The sequence below is a fragment of the Littorina saxatilis genome, linkage group LG17, assembly GCF_037325665.1.
Source record: "Littorina saxatilis isolate snail1 linkage group LG17, US_GU_Lsax_2.0, whole genome shotgun sequence".
Taxonomy (NCBI): domain Eukaryota; kingdom Metazoa; phylum Mollusca; class Gastropoda; order Littorinimorpha; family Littorinidae; genus Littorina; species Littorina saxatilis.
In genome coordinates this window covers 33,931,515-33,951,341 of record NC_090261.1, presented here as the reverse complement: position 1 = coordinate 33,951,341, position 19,827 = coordinate 33,931,515, and the positions used below count along the sequence as shown (strand labels likewise).

Below are 19,827 nucleotides of genomic sequence, written 5' to 3'. Positions count from 1 at the left end.
TTGGATTTCCCTCTTTGAGATGACTGAGATTGCCCCCCCTTGGATCGATCCGTATCAAGGGCAGTTACAGTACTGGCCTTGTGTTCAAGATGACTACCAACACCACAGTGTTAACGGTAGAAGGCTATCCCATCCTGTACCGGAAGACACAGCCGCCAAAGCGGAAGCGAAACCGGCCGTGGATTAGTAAACATCAAAACCGACCGGTTGCATAGAAACACACCGGACGATCCCGTTGTACCTCGAACCATTTCAGCTGCGAGCGCCACTGCACTTGCTAACATGAAACGGAACCTGAATTCAGTGCTTTTCAGTAATGCGGAAGCACCTTCATCTGAACAGCCGTCAAGCACAACCGTGCAATCCGGAAGCTGACTCCCTGTTTGACTTAATTGTCCAACAAAGAACCAGCCCTACTGCTCACTTCCTGCCACCCGGGAGGAAGCGGAAGCCAAACTTCAAGACAAATCACAAATGGTACATATTAGGAGCCTGGGCGCCTAATATGGACCAGTGAAGCGGCCTTCACGAATCACTGTAAAAAAAGCCCCCTATACTTCAAAATAGCATGATACAACTTAGTGTACAAGTCAGACTAATTCAAATATGCTTTAGATTGATCTGTTTCGGGTTGATGAGAGCATTATTTGAAGAACACCAGGAAACTAAAGAAGCTTATCAAAAACAGAGTGAAAATAAGTAAAATTATCAACTTCCACGAAAAGAAGACTTTTTGTTATTTTTTTTTTTAAACTGATCTCGAGGGCTAGTAATAGGTTATTTCCAGCAAGCTTCTTAATGAATTAATGAAAAAAGCCTTTAGCTTCTTTTTCTTCGATTTGTTGAAGGTGGTCCATATTTTAGGGGACTCGCACATACTTTCAGATTTTGCTATTGATTTTTTGTTTGAAGTAGAAACTTGGGGTCAACACTGCTAAAATGTAACAAATGCGGTCTTAGCTGTCATAGCAATTTTTGTGTGATAAAAGCTTTGGCTGTGGACAGAAACGAGTCCGTTTTAGGCAGCACATTTAGAGTGAACGTTGCCAAAAGTGAAAAAAAGAGAAAAAGCCTAACAGTTTTGAGATTTGTGTTTCTGCAACTTGTGTTTTGACATGTGCAAGTTATCCAGAGAGGGTGAATACAGCGAACAAAACTTTTTTGCGCTCTAGCGCCGTTAGTTTGTCAGAACAGGAGGTGGTCCATATTAGGAGCCGGTCGGCATATCATGAGCCCTCACCCTATTATCTGCGTGAAGCTAGCTACCACCGCTCGGCTTTACACACACACACTTTTAATTAGTTGCTTTTGGCACACGGCCTCATCATCTGAACTTGAAACAAATACAAAACACTACAACAACAGCATGGTTGTGCTTGTCGCCCCATTTTTAGATCAGTGGTCTATTCCGGCGCATAGTTGTGTATTGACTGGATCGCCAACTCGCTGCGCTCGCGGTAAGTGCTGACAACCGGAAGAAAGCTGCATTCCGAAAAAAGTCACTTCCGTTTCGCCATTTTTCGATGATGCCAGAGAAGTGAACCATGATTTCAAGATGCCCGGTGCAAATTGTTGTATGCCTGGATGCAGCGTGAGCTCACTAAGATCTTCAACGCTTATAACTTTCCATGGTATACCAAACGGAAAAGCGGATGCCGAATGGAGAGCTGCTCTTATCCACAAAATCAACCGTGCTGACAAGCTTTTCAACCCGAAGAATGCGAGGATATGTTCCCGACATTTCAAAGAAACATGCTTCAAATACGGTACGTAAAAAACTAGTAATATAGCGAAAATAAGCTTTCATCTGATTGTCTGTGCTGTGTTGTTTTGCTTGTAATGCTTCAAGTGACGAAGTTCTAGTAGTATCAATCAATCAATCAATCAGTATGAGGCTTAGTACTAGTAGTAACTAGTACTTTTACAGCTCGCAGACAAAAAATAACACAATCGTATTCTGAATCATACATTGACAAAGGCGTAATTCTGAGCTATAATTATTAGGTAATGGGGAAAAAACCACTCTTTGTACATAGCTGGGTCACTGACTTTTTAAGCGAAAGACAGCAACGAGTGACTCTGAATGGCGCATCATCAGGTTGGACCACAGTCTCCAGCGGTATTCCCCAGGGGAGTGTCCTCGGTCCGATCCTCTTCGTCTGCTACGTGAACGATATGCCTGATGCAGTGGAGGGCCTACTCCGGATTTTTGCCGACGATACCAAGGTCTTCTCCACAGCAAACGACCAGAATGACTGTCAGGGACTTCAGAGGGACCTAACAGCTCTACAACAGTGGGCCAACGACTGGCAGTTACGTTTCAACGCTGGGAAGTGCAAGGTCATGCACCTGGGCAAAAAGAACGAAGAACATGCAGTGATGTTCCGAGGCGTCGGTCATCGGTCATAGACCGATTTAGGTTGTAAAATGACCGATTGCAAACACCTCTGTCCCGTCAAATGTCCGATCCGATCGCGAAGTCAGCGGTCATTGTCCGATAGTATTACGTCTAGAGCGGTCACTGCAAGAAGAATCTGTACAAACTGAAGTATCAAACCCCGTTAAAACGAGTTCGAATCGGGGCCTACTTGAACTTCAATTTTCACTCTCGGTCGAACAATAACACAAGGGACGCAACTCTCGACCGAACAATATTACAAGAGCCACAACTCTCGCTACTTTTGACAGCGACACTTTACTTCCGCCGCCACATTTCTGCAAAGATGCCGCCGAAGAAAAAGGTTTGCGTGGGAAAAGGGCAGACACTTTTGAGTGGCTTTGTTAAAAAAAAGGACGACACGGACAGTCAAGTTGCAGGGCCTTCGGCCCCGTCGGAGACTGAAGCCTCAGAAGGTGAGCCAATAGATCTACAACCTCAGGAAGAGACGCAGGAAGAGACGCAAGAAACGAAAGTAGGGGCGACCAGAAAGTTTGTGCAGAGCTGGTTTTCACGTGTGACATTCTGAAGTGTGTGAAAGATCACTTGTCACTTGTGACATTAATTCTGAAGCATAGTGTGTGTGTGTGTGTGTGTGTGTGTGTGTGTGTGTGTGTGTGTGTGTGTGTGTGTGTGTGTGTGTGTGTGTGTGTCTGTGTGTCAGTGTGTGTGTGAAAGATCACTTATGACATTCTGAAGCATGTGTCTGTGTGTGTGAAAGTAACCCTACTGAACACTGTTGCATTTAAAATATTAAAATAAATTTGGAACTGTTCAGTTTTTATTTGCCTTTATTCATATATTCTCAGTCATCTAAAAAGGTTAGGTGCCATGATTGGTTCGCTTGATCTGAATGTCCTATTGTTTTTTTTGTAGTCAGGACATGATGTCCTATTAGTTTTTTGATTCAGGACATTTTGTCCTGTTGCCCTCCAGTCCTAGGAACATCACTGTGACATGATTACCACATGCAGGATGGAGCTAACCAGACGACCCTCGAAGTAACGACATGTGAAAAGGACCTTGGCGTGCATGTTGACCCTACATTGAAATTCTCACAGCACGTCAGGAAGACGACAAACAAAGCAAACAGCATCCTTGGAATGATAAGGAGAACCTTTGACTACATGGACAAAAGCATGATGAACCAACTCTTCAAAGGCCTGATCAGACCCATACTGGAATACGGCAATATCATCTGGTCGCCCTCCCTGAAGAAAGACGCCATGCTCATCGAGAGCATTCAAAGAAGAGCCACAAAAATGGTCCCTGAACTCAAGGAGAAGGAGTACGAAGACCGCCTGAGGGCCCTGAACCTCCCAAGCCTGACGTATAGAAGACTGAGAGGGGACCTCATTGAGGCGTACAAACTGACCCACGGAATGTACAACGTGGACAGTGAAACTCTGCTCCCAAAGTGCAAGAACGACCGAACAAGAGGCCACCAATACAAGCTGGAAAAAAGAGCATCCCGCCTGGATATCAGGAAAAACTTTTTTGGGCTGAGAGTAGTCGGGAACTGGAACAGCTTACCAGAGTATGTAGTCAACGCCCCGTCCGTGAACAGTTTCAAAGGAAGGCTTGATGGAAACCTGAGAGAGCACCAATATAGTATTGAATTCCCGCTGACTACCTCCAGTCAAGACACCCAAGAAGTGGGTGGAACGAATACCCAAGAGCTGCGACACAAAGACCCACTATAGGCCCTTGGCCTCGGATGGAAAAACAAGTGTATGCAAGTGTAAGTGTAAGTGTTGTTCTTGTGATAATGTGTTTTTGAATATATTCTAGTAAACTTCTGGGTTAGAACTTAGATTTCTTTTGTTGTTTTACTCGGTCACTGAGTCAGTCTTGTTCATTCTTGACAGATTTGCAGTAGTGTGTTTTACTAATTCTTGTTTCTATTTCAATAGATCTAAATGTATAGGTCTGTTTAGTTAATTTAACTTATAATTTCGACTCAGCATTTTGAACATTTTCTTTGCATGTTTTTTTGCTGGGCCTACAGGCAAGCGAGCACTCATTCCAGGAAGTCTGCCAACCAACCATGTGCTACAGAAGTCAGTAGAAACACCAAAGACTCCAGCCAGGAAACCCCCAGTGAGTAAAAATTGCTGTTATTTGCCCAGTATAGTATGCTATTAGTGATACTGATAGTGATAATATGCTACTTGTAACTCTTTTGGGAGTACCGGTACATGTATACTGGGTGTTTTCTCAGTTTTTGTCCGCTGTCAGTGTGAGATTTATATTGTGGTATAACCTGTTTTTCTAGTTTCATGGTTTAGCCACGACTCACTTTGAATGAGGGTCATCTGCCAGGCATTTAGCTGATTATCTGATAAGTGATATTTATTAATTTGCTATTTATAAATTACAGTTACAGTAAACTAACACTGTCGCACAAAGTATGTGACTTTAAAAAAAGATTTGTTTGAAATCATGTGAGCTCTGTCCACTAGATGATGGAGAAGGGAATTTTTCCAGTTGAGTCTGCAACATGGATTTTTTCTCTCTCAGGATAACAAATACAGTATGGTAGGAAAAATTTAGGGTTGGTGTGGCGATAACTTCTTCTTCTGCGTTCGTGGGCTGAAACTCACATGTACACTTGTGTCTTTACACGAGTGGAATTTTACGTGTATGACCGTTTTTACCCAGCCATTTAGGCTGCCACACGCCGCTTTCGGAGGAAGCATGCTGGGTATTTTCGTGTTTCCATAACCCACCGAACTCTGACATGGATGACAGGATCTTCTCCGTGCGCACTTGGTCTTGTGGTTGCGTGTACACACGAAGGGGGATAAGTCACTAGCAGGTCTGCACACAAGTTGACCTGGGAGATCGGAAAAATCTCCACTCTTAACCCACCAGGCGGCCGCGGCCGGGATTCGAACCCTCGACCTTCCGATTACGAGGCCGACGTCTTACCACCCCGCCACAGCGCCCGTCGTGTGGCGATAACAATAAAGATATGTCATAGTGACTTGACTAATTGATTTGAATTCTGCTGCAGGTCAGTCGCCCCCCACCTCCTGCTCCTGACCTGGTTGTCTACTACAACTTCGAGGAAATACGACAAGACACCCTTCAGCTTGCTGCACCATGGTGTCTCTTGGAGAACAGCAAGGAACAGATACAGGTGGGAATAACCGAAGCCAGCCAAGTGAAACTGTTGTCCTCTACGTTATGATTACGTACTCCAGCAGACATCAACTTGTGGTCGACGTGCGTGGGTTTTGCTCAAAATACGTAAGTATTCGTCAGTGTTTGGCTTCTCGAATTAAGTTTCAACTTAATCTCTGTCTCGAACCACAGGCGGAAGGTATCGTTCACTGGACCACTACTTACATAGAAAGACTATACTGAACGAATCGTCGGTAAGCTTACCACACTGTCATACTGTCATACTCATAGTGATATCACTGATACATTTGTACAGGTAAACATGGCTGTTTGCTGAAAAAATCGTTGTGAAAAATTGTAATGTCTCTGAAGTTTGATTCAGTCCGTCATTCATTCTTGGTAAAGCTAATACTAATATTGTTTTGATCTGTATTCTGCCAGTGCCATTGCCAACTGCCATGGTTGTTCTTGTGGAGTTCTAGAACAAGCTCTGGTTTGAATGACCAGCTAAAATTAATGCTAATAGTAAATAAGTACATTATTTTTGCATTAGCGGGGTATACAAAATATTTTATTAAAAAAATACCGCATGGTTTTGCTTGATTGTCTCCGCAACAACAGCTTGATTGAGATACAGGCATGTCCAGTTTTCAGCAAGTGCAGGCTGAGTGTGAAGATCTGATTGCTGATCTAGACACAACATAAGCTGCTTGACACTATTCCAAGGTAAGCGAGAAGCTTTGAAAATAGTTACTTTAATTCAGTAATGCGTAATTATGTATGCAATACTCCTGCTGGTGAGTTCACTACAAACAGGTACTACATTAGAACTAGAAGAATAGGTTCCACAAGAACATTTCTGACTGTTGATGCCATGTACACTACATTGGGTGTGCACGTTAAAGATCCCACGATTGACAAAAGGGTCTTTCCTGGCAAAATTGCTTGGGCACAGTTAATAATTGTCTACCTATACCCGTGTGACTTGGAATAATAGGCCGTGAAAGGTAAATATGCGCCGAAATGGCTGCAATTACTGGCCGTATAAAATTTCATCTCACACGGCATCACTGCAGAGCGCCTAGAACTGTACCCACGGAATATGCGCGATATAAGCGTCATTGATTGATTGATTGACTAAAACTCTCGTTACATCCTGCATTCTGTGTAGATTAGATTACAGCAAATCCCTTCTCATAGGCTGCCCTGACTCCACTCTCCAACCCTTGCAAAAAGTACAACACTCTGCAGCACTCCTCTCATGAAAGAACTTCACTGGCTTCCTGTGTCTCAACGTATTAGGTATAAAGCTGCCTGCTTCTGCTACAAGATCATCTCTGAATCGGCACCTGCCTATCTTTCGGAACTGGTCTCCCTCTACACTCCCTCTCGCACCCTTCATTCTTCTGCTGATGCTCGACTTCTCCGTCAAGGTTGCTTTAAACGCAAGGCTCATGGCTTCCGCACGTTTTCATATCATGGCCCTCAGTTATGTAATTCACTCCCCTTTCTATTACGTCACTCTCCATACATTTCATCTTTTAAGTCCAATTTGAAAACTCACTTGTTCCAACAACATTACGGATAGTTCCTTAGGCCAAACAAACAAAAATAGTCTGTTTACGGTAACATCGGCCCAAAAAATAGGGTCGGTAGGTCGGGATTTTTTTTTTCTCAAAAAACATTATCAAATTATTTTGCCAAAAAACAAACTTTGTTTTAAAATTTTGATTTGTTTTCTTTTTTTCCCAAATGCCAAAAAAAAAAGTCTAGGGTCGCGCAAAAAAATAGGGTCGGTCGGGATACCGTAAACAGACTTTTTTTTTTGTTTGCCTTAGCATAGAGTCTGGGGATGTGAGATGTGCATGATGTGTTGTTTTAATCTGACAGTGATTGTATGAATTTTTTATACACGTATTGTTGTCACGCGCTTTGAACTTCTGATAAGGCGCTTTATAAATGCCTATTATTATTATTATTATTATTATAAATAGATACACACTTGTAAACTTATGTTAGTTTTCACACGTGAGCATGAAGTGCCTTTACGAGGAATGTATAGTGGCTTGCAATATTGAATTTGAGGGATGTTTGCAGTTATGTAATATATTAGCACAGCTCAGTTTTCTTCAGGGTTCCGTGAGAACAGTGAAATTCTCCTTTGAGGACTGAAAAATATCTTGGATAATTGGTCTTAATTGGGGGGGGGGGGGAGATTTAAAACATAAGTACATTCACATGTGTTTTTCATTTTCACTGTGTTAAGGTGGGGAGGTCCTTCTCTACTTCTTTCTTTGTATTCCCATTGACATATATTTTTGTTTTTGTCTATATTTTTTACATAGGTTCCCGATTAGCTGCTGTCCTCATCCCCAGCCGACTGTTTCCGCTGAAGCCGTGAAGGATGCTTCTTCATGTAGGCGTGGACATCTTTTTCGTCGCCGTGCAAGGCTTCCAGTTCCAGTACCATATAATTTTGTGAATACTCTAGGGACCTGTCATCAACTTTGGAAGGACGCTTTATTTTAACACTTTGTACCCCATCTATGTTGACCAAGATTTTTTAAGTCGAGACCAGCTGTGCTGCAGCAGGTCACTCAGAATTGTAGAAACTGTATCAACAGGCTAGAATGCTGGCGTTAGATCAACGTTACAGGAAGCGACTGAAGCTAACAGTCTAAGCAGGATGCGGATATGTGCCGAATGATAACAGATGCAATGTACATAGTGACTGTGTGTACCTGGGAGACAAGGAGTTAAGACCACATCTGAACTGAGGATTTAGTCTCTCCATAATCAAACGCTGAAGAAGATTTCAGAATGAACTTTGTTAGATAAATTTATTATGGTTGTTATGATCGCCACATTTTAGGTCCCCCCCTCCCCCCCTTTTCAGACTTCCCCGCCTTTAAGACCTTACATTTTTGGATTTTCTGTTCACAACCTGTTGTACATTTACCTACATATTAAGCAGATTTCCTCCTTTTTAAGACCAGCTTATTTTTTTTATTCTTGGAGGCCTGAAAAGGGGGTTTGGAAGGACACTGTATTTGTTTGTTCGAAATTCAGAATTCAAATAATTCTTCATCAACGAGTTATTACTGCCTCACCATAGCAGTTAGGCCAGTCTTACTAACTCTTACTCTTATTCATGTGCAGTGATAAAAAGATGTTGAGCATTTTTGAGATGTTTATGAATCTAGAGCTTTCAAACTTTACTGACATGTTGGACTCCATGACATCCAAACATGAAGTTCAGTTACCCCTTTTTAACTTTGAAGGTCACATTGTGGGCGAATTTTTAGCAAAAAGTTGGAACATGGTATGACTGTTCTTACTCACAAGGGAAGTGATTTTGTTATTTACTGATTTTCATTTTGTGTGGCCTTCTTTCACCCATTTAATCAAATGTTCATACCCAAGGGAAGTAATTCACATATATCTATGGCCAATGTTTTCACAGGGCATCTGCACCCCCCCCCCCCCCCCCCCCCATCCCAACACACACTCACATGGGCTAAAACTTACATGGCATTTATGGGTATGACGCTCTTACTCACAAGGGAGGTAATTTACTGATGGAGTGATGGTGTGTTTTCATTTCGTGTGGCCTTCGCCGATTTAAATAATTTATTTTAGCTTATCCAATTATAGTGTGGATGAACACTGTCTCCACTCAAAATAGTCCTTTGCTATTGTACATTGTGAATCAGCGTTTTTGTTTTTGTCCTGTTTGAATAAAGTGCAATCATTTTACAACCAAAGTGTTAATGTTAAAGATGTTTACATAATGTGTGACGTGAAGGATGATGCATTTGAAAACTAATATTGTTAAATGTAAATTGACCTGTGACAAGTCAGCATAGTGCAATATCCAAGCATGAAACCCGCACACAATTCCCAAACAACATGCTTTCTTTTCCACAAAATTCCATCCAGGTGAAAACAATTATGTGAACGTCATAACATGGTGTTTTTTTACATTAATAATCAAGCCTTACACCAACTAACATGGTGTTAATAGGCATTTGAGCAAGATTTAACACCAACATAACATGGAGTTAATAGGCATTTGAGCAAGCTTTAACACCAACATAACATGGGGTTTTGTATGTTATACCAGCAATAACATGATGTTAATCACATTACAAGCAAGCTGTAACACCACCAAAACAAGCAGTTTTGCAAGTTAAGTCTACGATAACATGATGTTAATCACATTACAAGCAAGCTGTAACACCACCAAAACAAGCAGTTTTGCAAGTTAAGTCTACGATAACATGATGTTAATCACATTACAAGCAAGCTGTAACACCACCAAAACAAGCAGTTTTGCAAGTTAAGTCTACGATAACATGATGTTACTTGGCGTTAAACCAAAGCTTTAATGCCATCAAAACTTGGAATTTTTGCATGTTACAGACATGCTGTAACATGGTTTAACATGATGTTTTGACCGTCGCAAAACGCGCTGAAATTCCAGGCAATTTCGCTGCGATAACTTCAACAAAATCCAATCAAAATCTGGCGTTGTCGTGACCACCAAAATGTAATAAACCCATTGAAACTTGAAGTTTTGTTGGGATTTTGAGTAGTTTTGTAAGATACAAAACGCCACTTTTCGCCCAGTGCAACTTCAGGGCAATGAACGACGATTCCCAGCCACGGAAGTGAACTTTACGTTCCTCCGAACTCCGGAAGTCGTCGAACGCAGATAGAGGTGGAGGAAGTTATAAATTGCTCTCAGCCACCCCTTACTGTCAAAACTTAAATGCCGTTTTTCACCGCCCACGTCACTGCGCTGGACAACTTGAACAGCAAGTTAAGCTGGGTGTCGTCCACCACCATGGACGCACCATCATAAGCCTCTCCTTCCTGCTCGGCAACCAAGTTAGGAAGGTGACCCCCAGAGAGATTCGCATGATCAACCCAAGAATCACCCAGCCCAACAACTTCCTGCCCCCAGGGCGGAAGCTTACGTTGTCCAGGGCTCTTAGCCACTGCTGAACTCACGCCGTAACGCGGAAGGACAGACATGGTTTCAGAACTTTCACAGCGCAAATGCGTGCTACTTCCTCCTGCGAACGTAAACCACTTTCACCGGAGAACCCAGCACTTTCGCTTGAACAACGGAAGTTGAATCCAAAGCGGAAACAGTTGCAGAAGCAGAGGTGGAACCGGAAGTGGAAGCCAAAGGCAAAGACCGGATTCTCCCCAAAGACGTAACATCAAAGACGCCAGACGGAAGTGAACGAAGTTCTGCTTTTGTTGCCGTCAAATCCGCAGCCAAAGTCGAAACCTGAGAACTAAACATCAGTAACAACGACGCAATGTCGGAGGGCAAAACACCTGAACCACCAGATGCCCACGACACAACAACATCTTTATCAACAAAAGCATCTTTGTCACCGTGACCTTGTCCCCTATAAGCGGACAAAATGGCGGTCGACGGCTTGTCGACCAAAACATCAAAACATTTGTCTGTTCCCGGTTCTGAAAGTGAAATGGCGGTTTGTCCGGCACTCTTACTCTTTCTAGACGAGGAAGCTTTCTTAGTAGGAGACGCTGCAGCAGTAGTCTGTCTCAAACTAGGTTTAATCTTGGCGTTCTCCGCCATGACATAACGAACTTACGAAAAATTTCTGCAAGAAAATTTCATACAAGTTCGCAAAAGCGCGACAAAAATGTCGCCAAAGTTTTCATAAAACAGGAAAGGTCTCACCCAAACAGCAAAGGTGTAGATAAAGCTCAGCGGCAGACCAAGGGGCGAAGCCAAAGTCCGTAGACTAAGAAACAAGGCTGAAAACAGCCGGAGCGTACTTCATAAGCGACCAGTCTTGTTGAACGCTGAGTTGTGAATGATAAGATGGCAGCATATGCGCACGCATACGGAAGTCAGACTAGCGATAGTCTGGCATTATGGGATTGATCACTTTCTTTTTTAGAGTGGTCTCCCTTGTTACCAAGGGGACGCGTACAGCGTTACCAGCACTGAACTAGAGTTAATTGCTATTTGTGAGTTGGGTAAAGATATGTAATTTAAATAGCTGCTTACTACCTGCTTCAATGGCATTTTGGATGCAAGTTGCAGACAGTGATGTAAAATAGACATTCTGGAAATAACTGTCGGGTTTGCATGGGTAGTGAAAGAGTGAATACCCTTGAATTTAGTGAGCCAAACAATCCACAGACCAGTCACTAGGCAAGAGGGTTGTCTGAAACACACGGACAAGGAGCACGTGTAAATGGTTTGTCTCACGAAAAGCAAGTGTATTCACTTTTTCACAACCCCTACAAACCCAACAGAGTTATTTCTGAAAATCATCTACTGGCCCAGATGTTGTTGTAATAAGCGAATGTTGCTACGAAGTTTTGAGCACAAAATGACAGCCTAAATCGTTCTCGCACAAGCCTTTCCCAGTGGATTTATTATTTATTTATTTATTAAGGAGATTTCTATAGCGCATAACTAAAAGCACTATGGATCATTTGTTGAGGATGGTTAGCTTGGTCTTATTGCTGAACATGGACAACAATGCCTGCCTCCACCCGTCTGTGCTACTCGTCCCTCCCCTCCCCCTATCATTCACACACACACACACACACACACCCTTCAGTTACCCCAAATCCCAACCCCCTCACACACACCCACACATACTGACTGAATTTTCCCAGTTGGTTGTTGGCAGTGTTAAGGAGGATAGGTTTGGACTTGCTGCTAACTATTACTTCTATCACGTCAACAACAAAAACACACACACAATCACCTCCACACCTTCACCCCCCTCCCCCACTCCTCGATCATCCCATAAAGACCGACCTTTCCCAGAGGATTGTTTGGCGTGTTGACCACGATGAGCTTTGTCTTGTCGCTGAACTTGGACTCCAACTCCTTGGGGTCCAGCTTCCAGTCAGCACTCGACATCTTCACACCATGCTTGCTCTGCGATTAGGAGACCATTTTTATATTTAGTCAAGTTTTGACTAAATATTTTAACATCGAGGGGGAATCGAAACGAGGGTCGTGGTGTATGTGTGTGCGTGCGTGCGTGTGTCCGTGCGTGTAGAGCGATTCAGACCAAACTACTGGACCGATCTTTATGAAATTTGACATGAGAGTTCCTGGGTATGATATCCCCGAACGTTTTTTTCCTTTTTTTGATAAATGTCTTTGATGACGTCATATCCGGCTTTTCGTGAAAGTTGAGGCGGCACTGTCACGCTCTCATTTTTCAACCAAATTGGTTGAAATTTTGATCAAGTAGTCTTCGACGAAGCCCGGACTTCGGTATTGCATTTCAGCTTGGTGGCTTAAAAATTAATTAATGACTTTGGTCATTAAAAATCTGAAAATTGTAAAAAAAAATATTTTTTTCTAAAACGATCCCAATTTACGTTCATCTTATTCTCCATCATTTGCTGATTCCAAAAACATATAAATATGTTATATTCGGATTAAAAACAAGCTCTGAAAATTAAATATATAAAAATTATTATCAAAATTAAATTGTCGAAATCAATTTAAAAACACTTTCATCTTATTCCTTGTCGGTTCCTGATTCCAAAAACATATAGATATGATATGTTTGGATTAAAAACACGCTCAGAAAGTTAAAACAAAGAGAGGTACAGAAAAGCGTGCTATCCTTCTTAGCGCAACTACTACCCCGCTCTTCTTGTCAATTTCACTGCCTTTGCCATGAGCGGTGGACTGACGATGCTACGAGTATACGGTCTTGCTAAAAATGGCATTGCGTTCAGTTTCATTCTGTGAGTTCGACAGCTACTTGACTAAATATTGTATTTTCGCCTTACGCGACTTGTTTTCTTTACTCTTATTACGTTAGTTTTTTTATTGGCGTGTTTCCACACGTGTTACAAAGCTATCAAAATCACCTTTGCTCTGAAGTTGTTGAGTTTTTCTTATGTTTACATGTTGCATCATAGATTTAATTCCTTTGAAATACTTTGCTTGTCATATATTGAGGTTAACTGATTACGTTCGTTTTTATATTTAGTCAAGTTTTGACTAAATATTTTAACATCGAGGGGGAATCGAAACGAGGGTCGTGGTGTATGTGCGTGTGTGCGTGTGTGTGTGTGTGTGTGTGTCTGTGTGTGTGTGTAGAGCGATTCAGACTAAACTACTAGACCGATCTTTATGAAATTTGACATGAGAGTTCCTGGGTATGAAATCCCCGAACGTTTTTTTCATTTTTTTGATAAATGTCTTTGATGACGTCATATCCGGCTTTTCGTGAAAGTTGAGGCGGCACTGTCACGCCCTCATTTTTCAACCAAATTGGTTGAAATTTTGGTCAAGTAATCTTCGACGAAGCCCGGACTTCGGTATTGCATTTCAGCTTGGTGGCTTAAAAATTAATTAATGACTTTGGTCATTAAAAATCTGAAAATTGTAAAAAAAAAAAAAAAATTTATAAAACGATCCAAATTTACGTTTATCTTATTCTCCATCATTTGCTGATTCCAAAAACATATAAATATGTTATATTCGGATTAAAAACAAGCTCTGAAAATTAAATATATAAAAATTATTATCAAAATTAAATTGTCCAAATCAATTTAAAAACACTTTCATCTTATTCCTTGTCGGTTCCTGATTCCAAAAACATATAGATATGATATGTTTGGATTAAAAACACGCTCAGAAAGTTAAAACAAAGAGAGGTACAGAAAAGCGTGCTATCCTTCTTAGCGCAACTACTATCCCGCTCTTCTTGTCAATTTCACTGCCTTTGCCATGAGCGGTGGACTGACGATGCTACGAGTATACGGTCTTGCTGAAAAATGGCATTGCGTTCAGTTTCATTCTGTGAGTTCGACAGCTACTTGACTAAATATTGTATTTTCGCCTTACGCGACTTGTTTATTGCTGTGTTCCAACACATCGTGTTGCAAAGCTATTATAATCGCTTTTGCTCTGAAGTTGTTGATGTTTTCTTCTGTTTACATGTAAAAAAATAATTACTGCTTGTGTTTACTTCCTTGACTTTGTTTTTTCATCCTCTAAGATGTACCAAAAAAGGTTATGGGCGAAAGCCATTTTAACACACTTTTTTGATGTAATATTTTACTCATTTAGCGTTAATTATCAATGTGATCCGTCTTTAGGGTAAGGGGCTGGTCATAAAAAAAGCAACCACTTTATGCTCGTAAATAAAAAATGGTCATTATCATTAGGACAAGTTAGAAGAAAGACAGAATAGACGATGTTCAGAAATTAACGTTGTCAGGATTTCCAACCTCTGTGGCAGAGTCATGCCCCAAACAGCAAGACGAAGAGACAACACGCTCATCACGGCAAACAACTAACTCTGGTGTGCATGTTATGCAGTGTACGCTCAATGAAACCCTTTCATTTGGAAAATATGCAAACAATTCACTGCCAATTGCTTGCAGTGAACGCTGAGCAGGCATGTTTTTCTAAACTTACGTGACCTCTGTTTAAACACGCTGTCAACGATCACTGCAAGCCAGCAATAGTTTCCGCAACGAAACATGAATTCATGGTAAAAGTTTTGAGAAAAAAAAGAGTATACCTTTTAAGACCCGCAAATGTAAGACCCTGTTTTCTCAGACTTTCTATTCATAACCTCTGTAAATTGACCTCCATTTTAAGACTCCCTCCTTTTTATATTTAGTCAAGTTTTGACTAAATATTCTAACATCGAGGGGGAATCGAAACGAGGGTCGTGGTGTATGTGCGTATGTGTGTGCGTGCGTGCGTGCGTGTGTGTGTGTGTGTGTGTAGAGCGATTCAGACTAAACTACTGGACCGATCTTTATGAAATTTGACATGAGAGTTCCTGGGTATGAAATCCCCGAACGTTTTTTTCATTTTTTTGATAAATGTCTTTGATGACGTCATATCCGGCTTTTCGTGAAAGTTGAGGCGGCACTGTCACGCCCTCATTTTTCAACCAAATTGGTTCAAATTTTGGTCAAGTAATCTTCGACGAAGCCCGGGGTTCGGTATTGCATTTCAGCTTGGTGGCTTAAAAATTAATTAATGACTTTGGTCATTAAAAATCGGAAAATTGTAAAAAAAAATAAAAATGTATAAAACGATCCAAATTTACGTTTATCTTATTCTCCATCATTTGCTGATTCCAAAAACATATAAATATGTTATATTCGGATTAAAAACAAGCTCTGAAAATTAAATATATAAAAATTATTATCAAAATTAAATTGTCCAAATCAATTTAAAAACACTTTCATCTTATTCCTTGTCGGTTCCTGATTCCAAAAACATATAGATATGATATGTTTGGATTAAAAACACGCTCAGAAAGTTAAAACAAAGAGAGGTACAGAAAAGCGTGCTATCCTTCTTAGCGCAACTACTACCCCGCTCTTCTTGTCAATTTCACTGCCTTTGCTATGAGCGGTGGACTGACGATGCTACGAGTATACGGTCTTGCTGAAAAAAGGCAGCTACTTGACTAAATATTGTATTTTCGCCTTACGCGACTTGTTAAGAGCTGATTTTGTCAGATTGTCAGAGGTCTTAAAGAGGGGTTCCACTGTATCATATTTAACGCACACTGCATAACACACACTGCATAACGCACACTGCATAACACACACTGCATAACACACACTGCATAACACACACTGCATAACGCACACTGCATAACACACACTGCATAACACACACTGCATAACGCACACTGCATAACACACACTGCATAACGCACACTGCATAACACACACTGCATAACACACACTGCATAACGCACACTGCATAACGCACACTGCATAACGCACACTGCATAACACACACTGCATAACACACACTGCATAACACACACTGCATAACACACACACACACAGGTGCACCACACTCACAGGCCTGAGAGGCACAAAGACGGGAATTCCCCCGGCCGTCCTGACCATGGGTTCGTAGCAGCCAAAGTATGGCTCTATGATGATCACCTGCAACCAAACGTTATTTATATTTCATTTCATTTACTCGTCACAAGTCACATACAACCACGCACGTACATACTTTCTCTCTCTCTATCTCTGTGACCTCTCTGCCATGCACTATTTACCTATGGAACAAACTTTCCACGCTGACATCTTTCCCTTTCTACATCATTCATTTCGTCATAAATCATTGTCTCGCTTGTGTCTTCCGGGCATGCTGCTGACCATTTTGTTCAATAAGTTCTCTGTTCAATTACTGTTGTTTGTCTGTGTACTTAAAGACAGTGTTCCATTCATAAACATTCAGAAATGCGGTTTGACAGAGGACTTGACAGATTTTCTAATTTTTTCAATAAAAATTGCAACAGTGAATCAAATAAAAAAAAAGATGGATCGAAAAACCGCAAAATCTGTTGATGTTGCAAACCATCACGTGACTTTCAGCGACAGTCGGCGAAATGCTACAGGAAAAACGCGTACAGGAAACGCACCTACAGGGAATGCATCCACTTTTGGTTGACTTAGATCCCTTCTGAGAAAGCATCGCTGGACAAATACCACACTCTACACGTACACACCTCATCACCTGGGTTGACCATGCCCTGTATGATGCAGAAGAGCGAGCCAAAGGCACCGACCGACACCAAGACCTCCGTCATCGGATCAACTGGACGTTTCAGCAGTGGAGAGTAGACTTCCGACAGAGCTTTTATCAGGCGTGGGTGACCCTGCATGAAAGACATAGAACACTTTAATTAAGACACACTATTGACTTGGAAATGTAACAAACCCATGAAGTTCATGCACTTGATTAGTGTGTGTGTTTTGTGCGTGTGTGTGTGTGTGCGTGTGTGTGTATGTGTGTGTGTGTGGGTGTGCATGCGTGTGTGTTGTCATTAAGAGGGGTTTGATGCTTCAGTAGCAGAGAATACAATTCTGCCAGCTTTATAAGAAGCGAGTGTACTCACGAAGGGCCGGGTGTACTGGTGTACAAACTTGTTACCGGAGCCAATGGCCTTCTGCAGACTCTTCACAACATGTTCTGGCGCCTGGAAGTATGGAAACCCCTGTTGGAAATCATTAGATGAGCAATCTTGGAAATGTACCGGCTAGACGGCTGTTCCCATTGCTTCATTTCTGCTACTTTAGCTGCAGGCTATTTCTAGCACCCATCCTTTCCTCACAGCAGAGATAACACAGCAGCTAGTATCTCTCTCAGGGCTATGCACAGAGAAGGCCAATCTCCCAGTATAGCGCGGAAGCAGTTGGGTATAACAGGCAAGCGAGCTTAGTACAGTGTGCTGGCTGCAGCTGCTGGTAACCAAGCTATTCTCTCTGCTGGGCTATTTTTAACTCACACTGAAACGCAAGGCTGTTTAGAAATCAATCACAAGAAAAGCTAGTATCTCTCTCAGGGCTATGCACAGAGAAGGCCAATCTCCCAGTATAGCGCGGAAGCAGTTGGGTATAACAGGCAAGCGAGCTTTATAGTACAGTGTGCTGGCTGCAGCTGCTGGTAACGCAAGCTAGGAACAGCCGCGCGCGGCTGTTTAGAAATCAATCACAAGAAAAACAATCACATAAATTTTAACATTCTGTTACAAATCATGCACATTCACACACACACACACACACACACACACACAGAGGTATAAGCATGCACTCACATACATACACATGCACTGACGGTAATACACATTGGCACACACACACACACTCACACACACACACACACACATACACACACACACACACACACACACACACACACACACACACACACACAGATCAAGGCACACATACAAACACGCACACACACACACACTTGACATTATGCATGTATGTTTAACATCTTTGACCAAATACAGAACCTTTTCTGCATTTTGTTTTTTGCTTGTTAGAACTTATTCTTTCGTTACAGTAATCAGAACTGGATATAAATCATAACATAAAAATATTTCAGTTTCAAGACACCACAAGAAAAGCAAAGCAACAAGTAGCTGACGCAACTGTTCACCGAGTACATTTACCTTGCAAATGTATCAAGCTGAACATATACAGTGGTCGCCGGTTAATATGACCGCGGTTAATATGACCAGCCGCGTATTATGACCAATTTTACCCGGTCCGGAATTGTCCTTCTTTGTTATGTATTAGAAAAAGCCGCTTAATATGACCACAACGCCGCTTAATATGGCCACATTGTTTCGAGAAAATGGCAACAAGTTCACATCTTTTTCAGTTTGAAATCACTCGGGGGGGGGGGGGGGGGGGGGGGGGGGGGAATACATACGATTTTTTGAAAAAGGCAAAAAGGCGTGCGATATTTTCTTTCTTTTTCGTGAATGAAACTAAAGTGATCAGTGATCAGTGCTCAGTGATCTCTAATGTCGCGATCATTATTCTCTCTCTTTTTTTCCCCGAGACTGAGCGTCATAAAAAAGGAAAAAAAGCGTGCGATCTTTTCATTATTTCCCGTGAATAAATCTAAAGTGATCACGAACATTATTCTCTCTCTTTTTGGCAAACAGAGCACGAGCCAACCAATCTTTCAGTCTGATTCAAGAGGAAACAATGTCGAAACGAAAACGCCAAGATCGGACAGCCGAGGAAAAGCTAGAACTTATTGACAAATTTAAAGCTCTACCATCCTGTGGTATGCGTGAGAGTGCTGCACAGTTGGGCGTCAACAGAGGATTTTTGACAAACATTCTCAAGAATGAAGACAGCGTGAGGAAGGAGTGCGCAACGCAGGATTCACCGCAACGAAAGCGCCTACGACATGGAAAAGACAAAGATGTGGAAGATGGTCTTTTTCAGTGGTTCCAGAAGATGAGAGCAAAGAACGCGCCAATTCATGGACCATTTTTGCGATTTGTTTTAAGTCGTTTTCTCTAACATCGGTTAATATGACCAGCCGCTTATTATGACCATTTTATCCCGGTCCCAAAGTGGCCGGCGACCACTGTATTATCAAAATTATTTGAGAAGAAAAGATAGATCGCAACATCAATGTTACTTAATTGGTAAATCAAATTACCTCTCCTAAATTGATAACACCAGGTTCAGACGCCAGTTTCGTAAACTCCACCCTAGACAAAAACAACATTGAATCAATCAAACAGTACAAATATCATATTTAACAGAATTCTTGTTAAAAAATTAACCTCCTACCCATGTAAATAATCATGTTACAGTGGAGCTCCCCTTTTAAGACCCCCAACATAATACACTCCCTCTCTTTTATGTTTCTTGTTTTAAAATTGTAAAGCGCCTGTAAAGTTATCATTTTCATTACTTTATTGTCCCAT

General features: G+C 41.7%; 2 protein-coding genes across 2 annotated transcripts in view; one reads left to right on the top strand and one right to left on the bottom strand.

Moving 5' to 3' along the window:
- The window catches only part of LOC138951694 (kynurenine--oxoglutarate transaminase 3-like), a 65,792-nt gene that overhangs the window by 21,804 nt on the left and 24,161 nt on the right, over nt 1–19,827 (bottom strand). Inside the window, exons 3-7 of the mRNA XM_070323252.1 lie at nt 19,557–19,608; nt 17,485–17,583; nt 17,095–17,244; nt 16,436–16,522; nt 12,384–12,506 (exon numbers count right to left, since the gene is read on the bottom strand). Coding sequence (XP_070179353.1) covers nt 12,384–12,506; nt 16,436–16,522; nt 17,095–17,244; nt 17,485–17,583; nt 19,557–19,608 — 511 coding nt within the window. The remainder of the gene's footprint in view (nt 1–12,383; nt 12,507–16,435; nt 16,523–17,094; nt 17,245–17,484; nt 17,584–19,556; nt 19,609–19,827) is intronic.
- On the top strand, nt 1,231–6,143 carry LOC138952561 (uncharacterized). The gene is made up of 3 exons (XM_070324248.1): nt 1,231–1,766; nt 4,446–4,537; nt 5,454–6,143. Exons 1-3 carry the CDS (start codon nt 1,556–1,558, stop codon nt 5,628–5,630), a joined length of 480 nt encoding a protein of 159 aa, XP_070180349.1. The 5' UTR covers nt 1,231–1,555; the 3' UTR covers nt 5,631–6,143.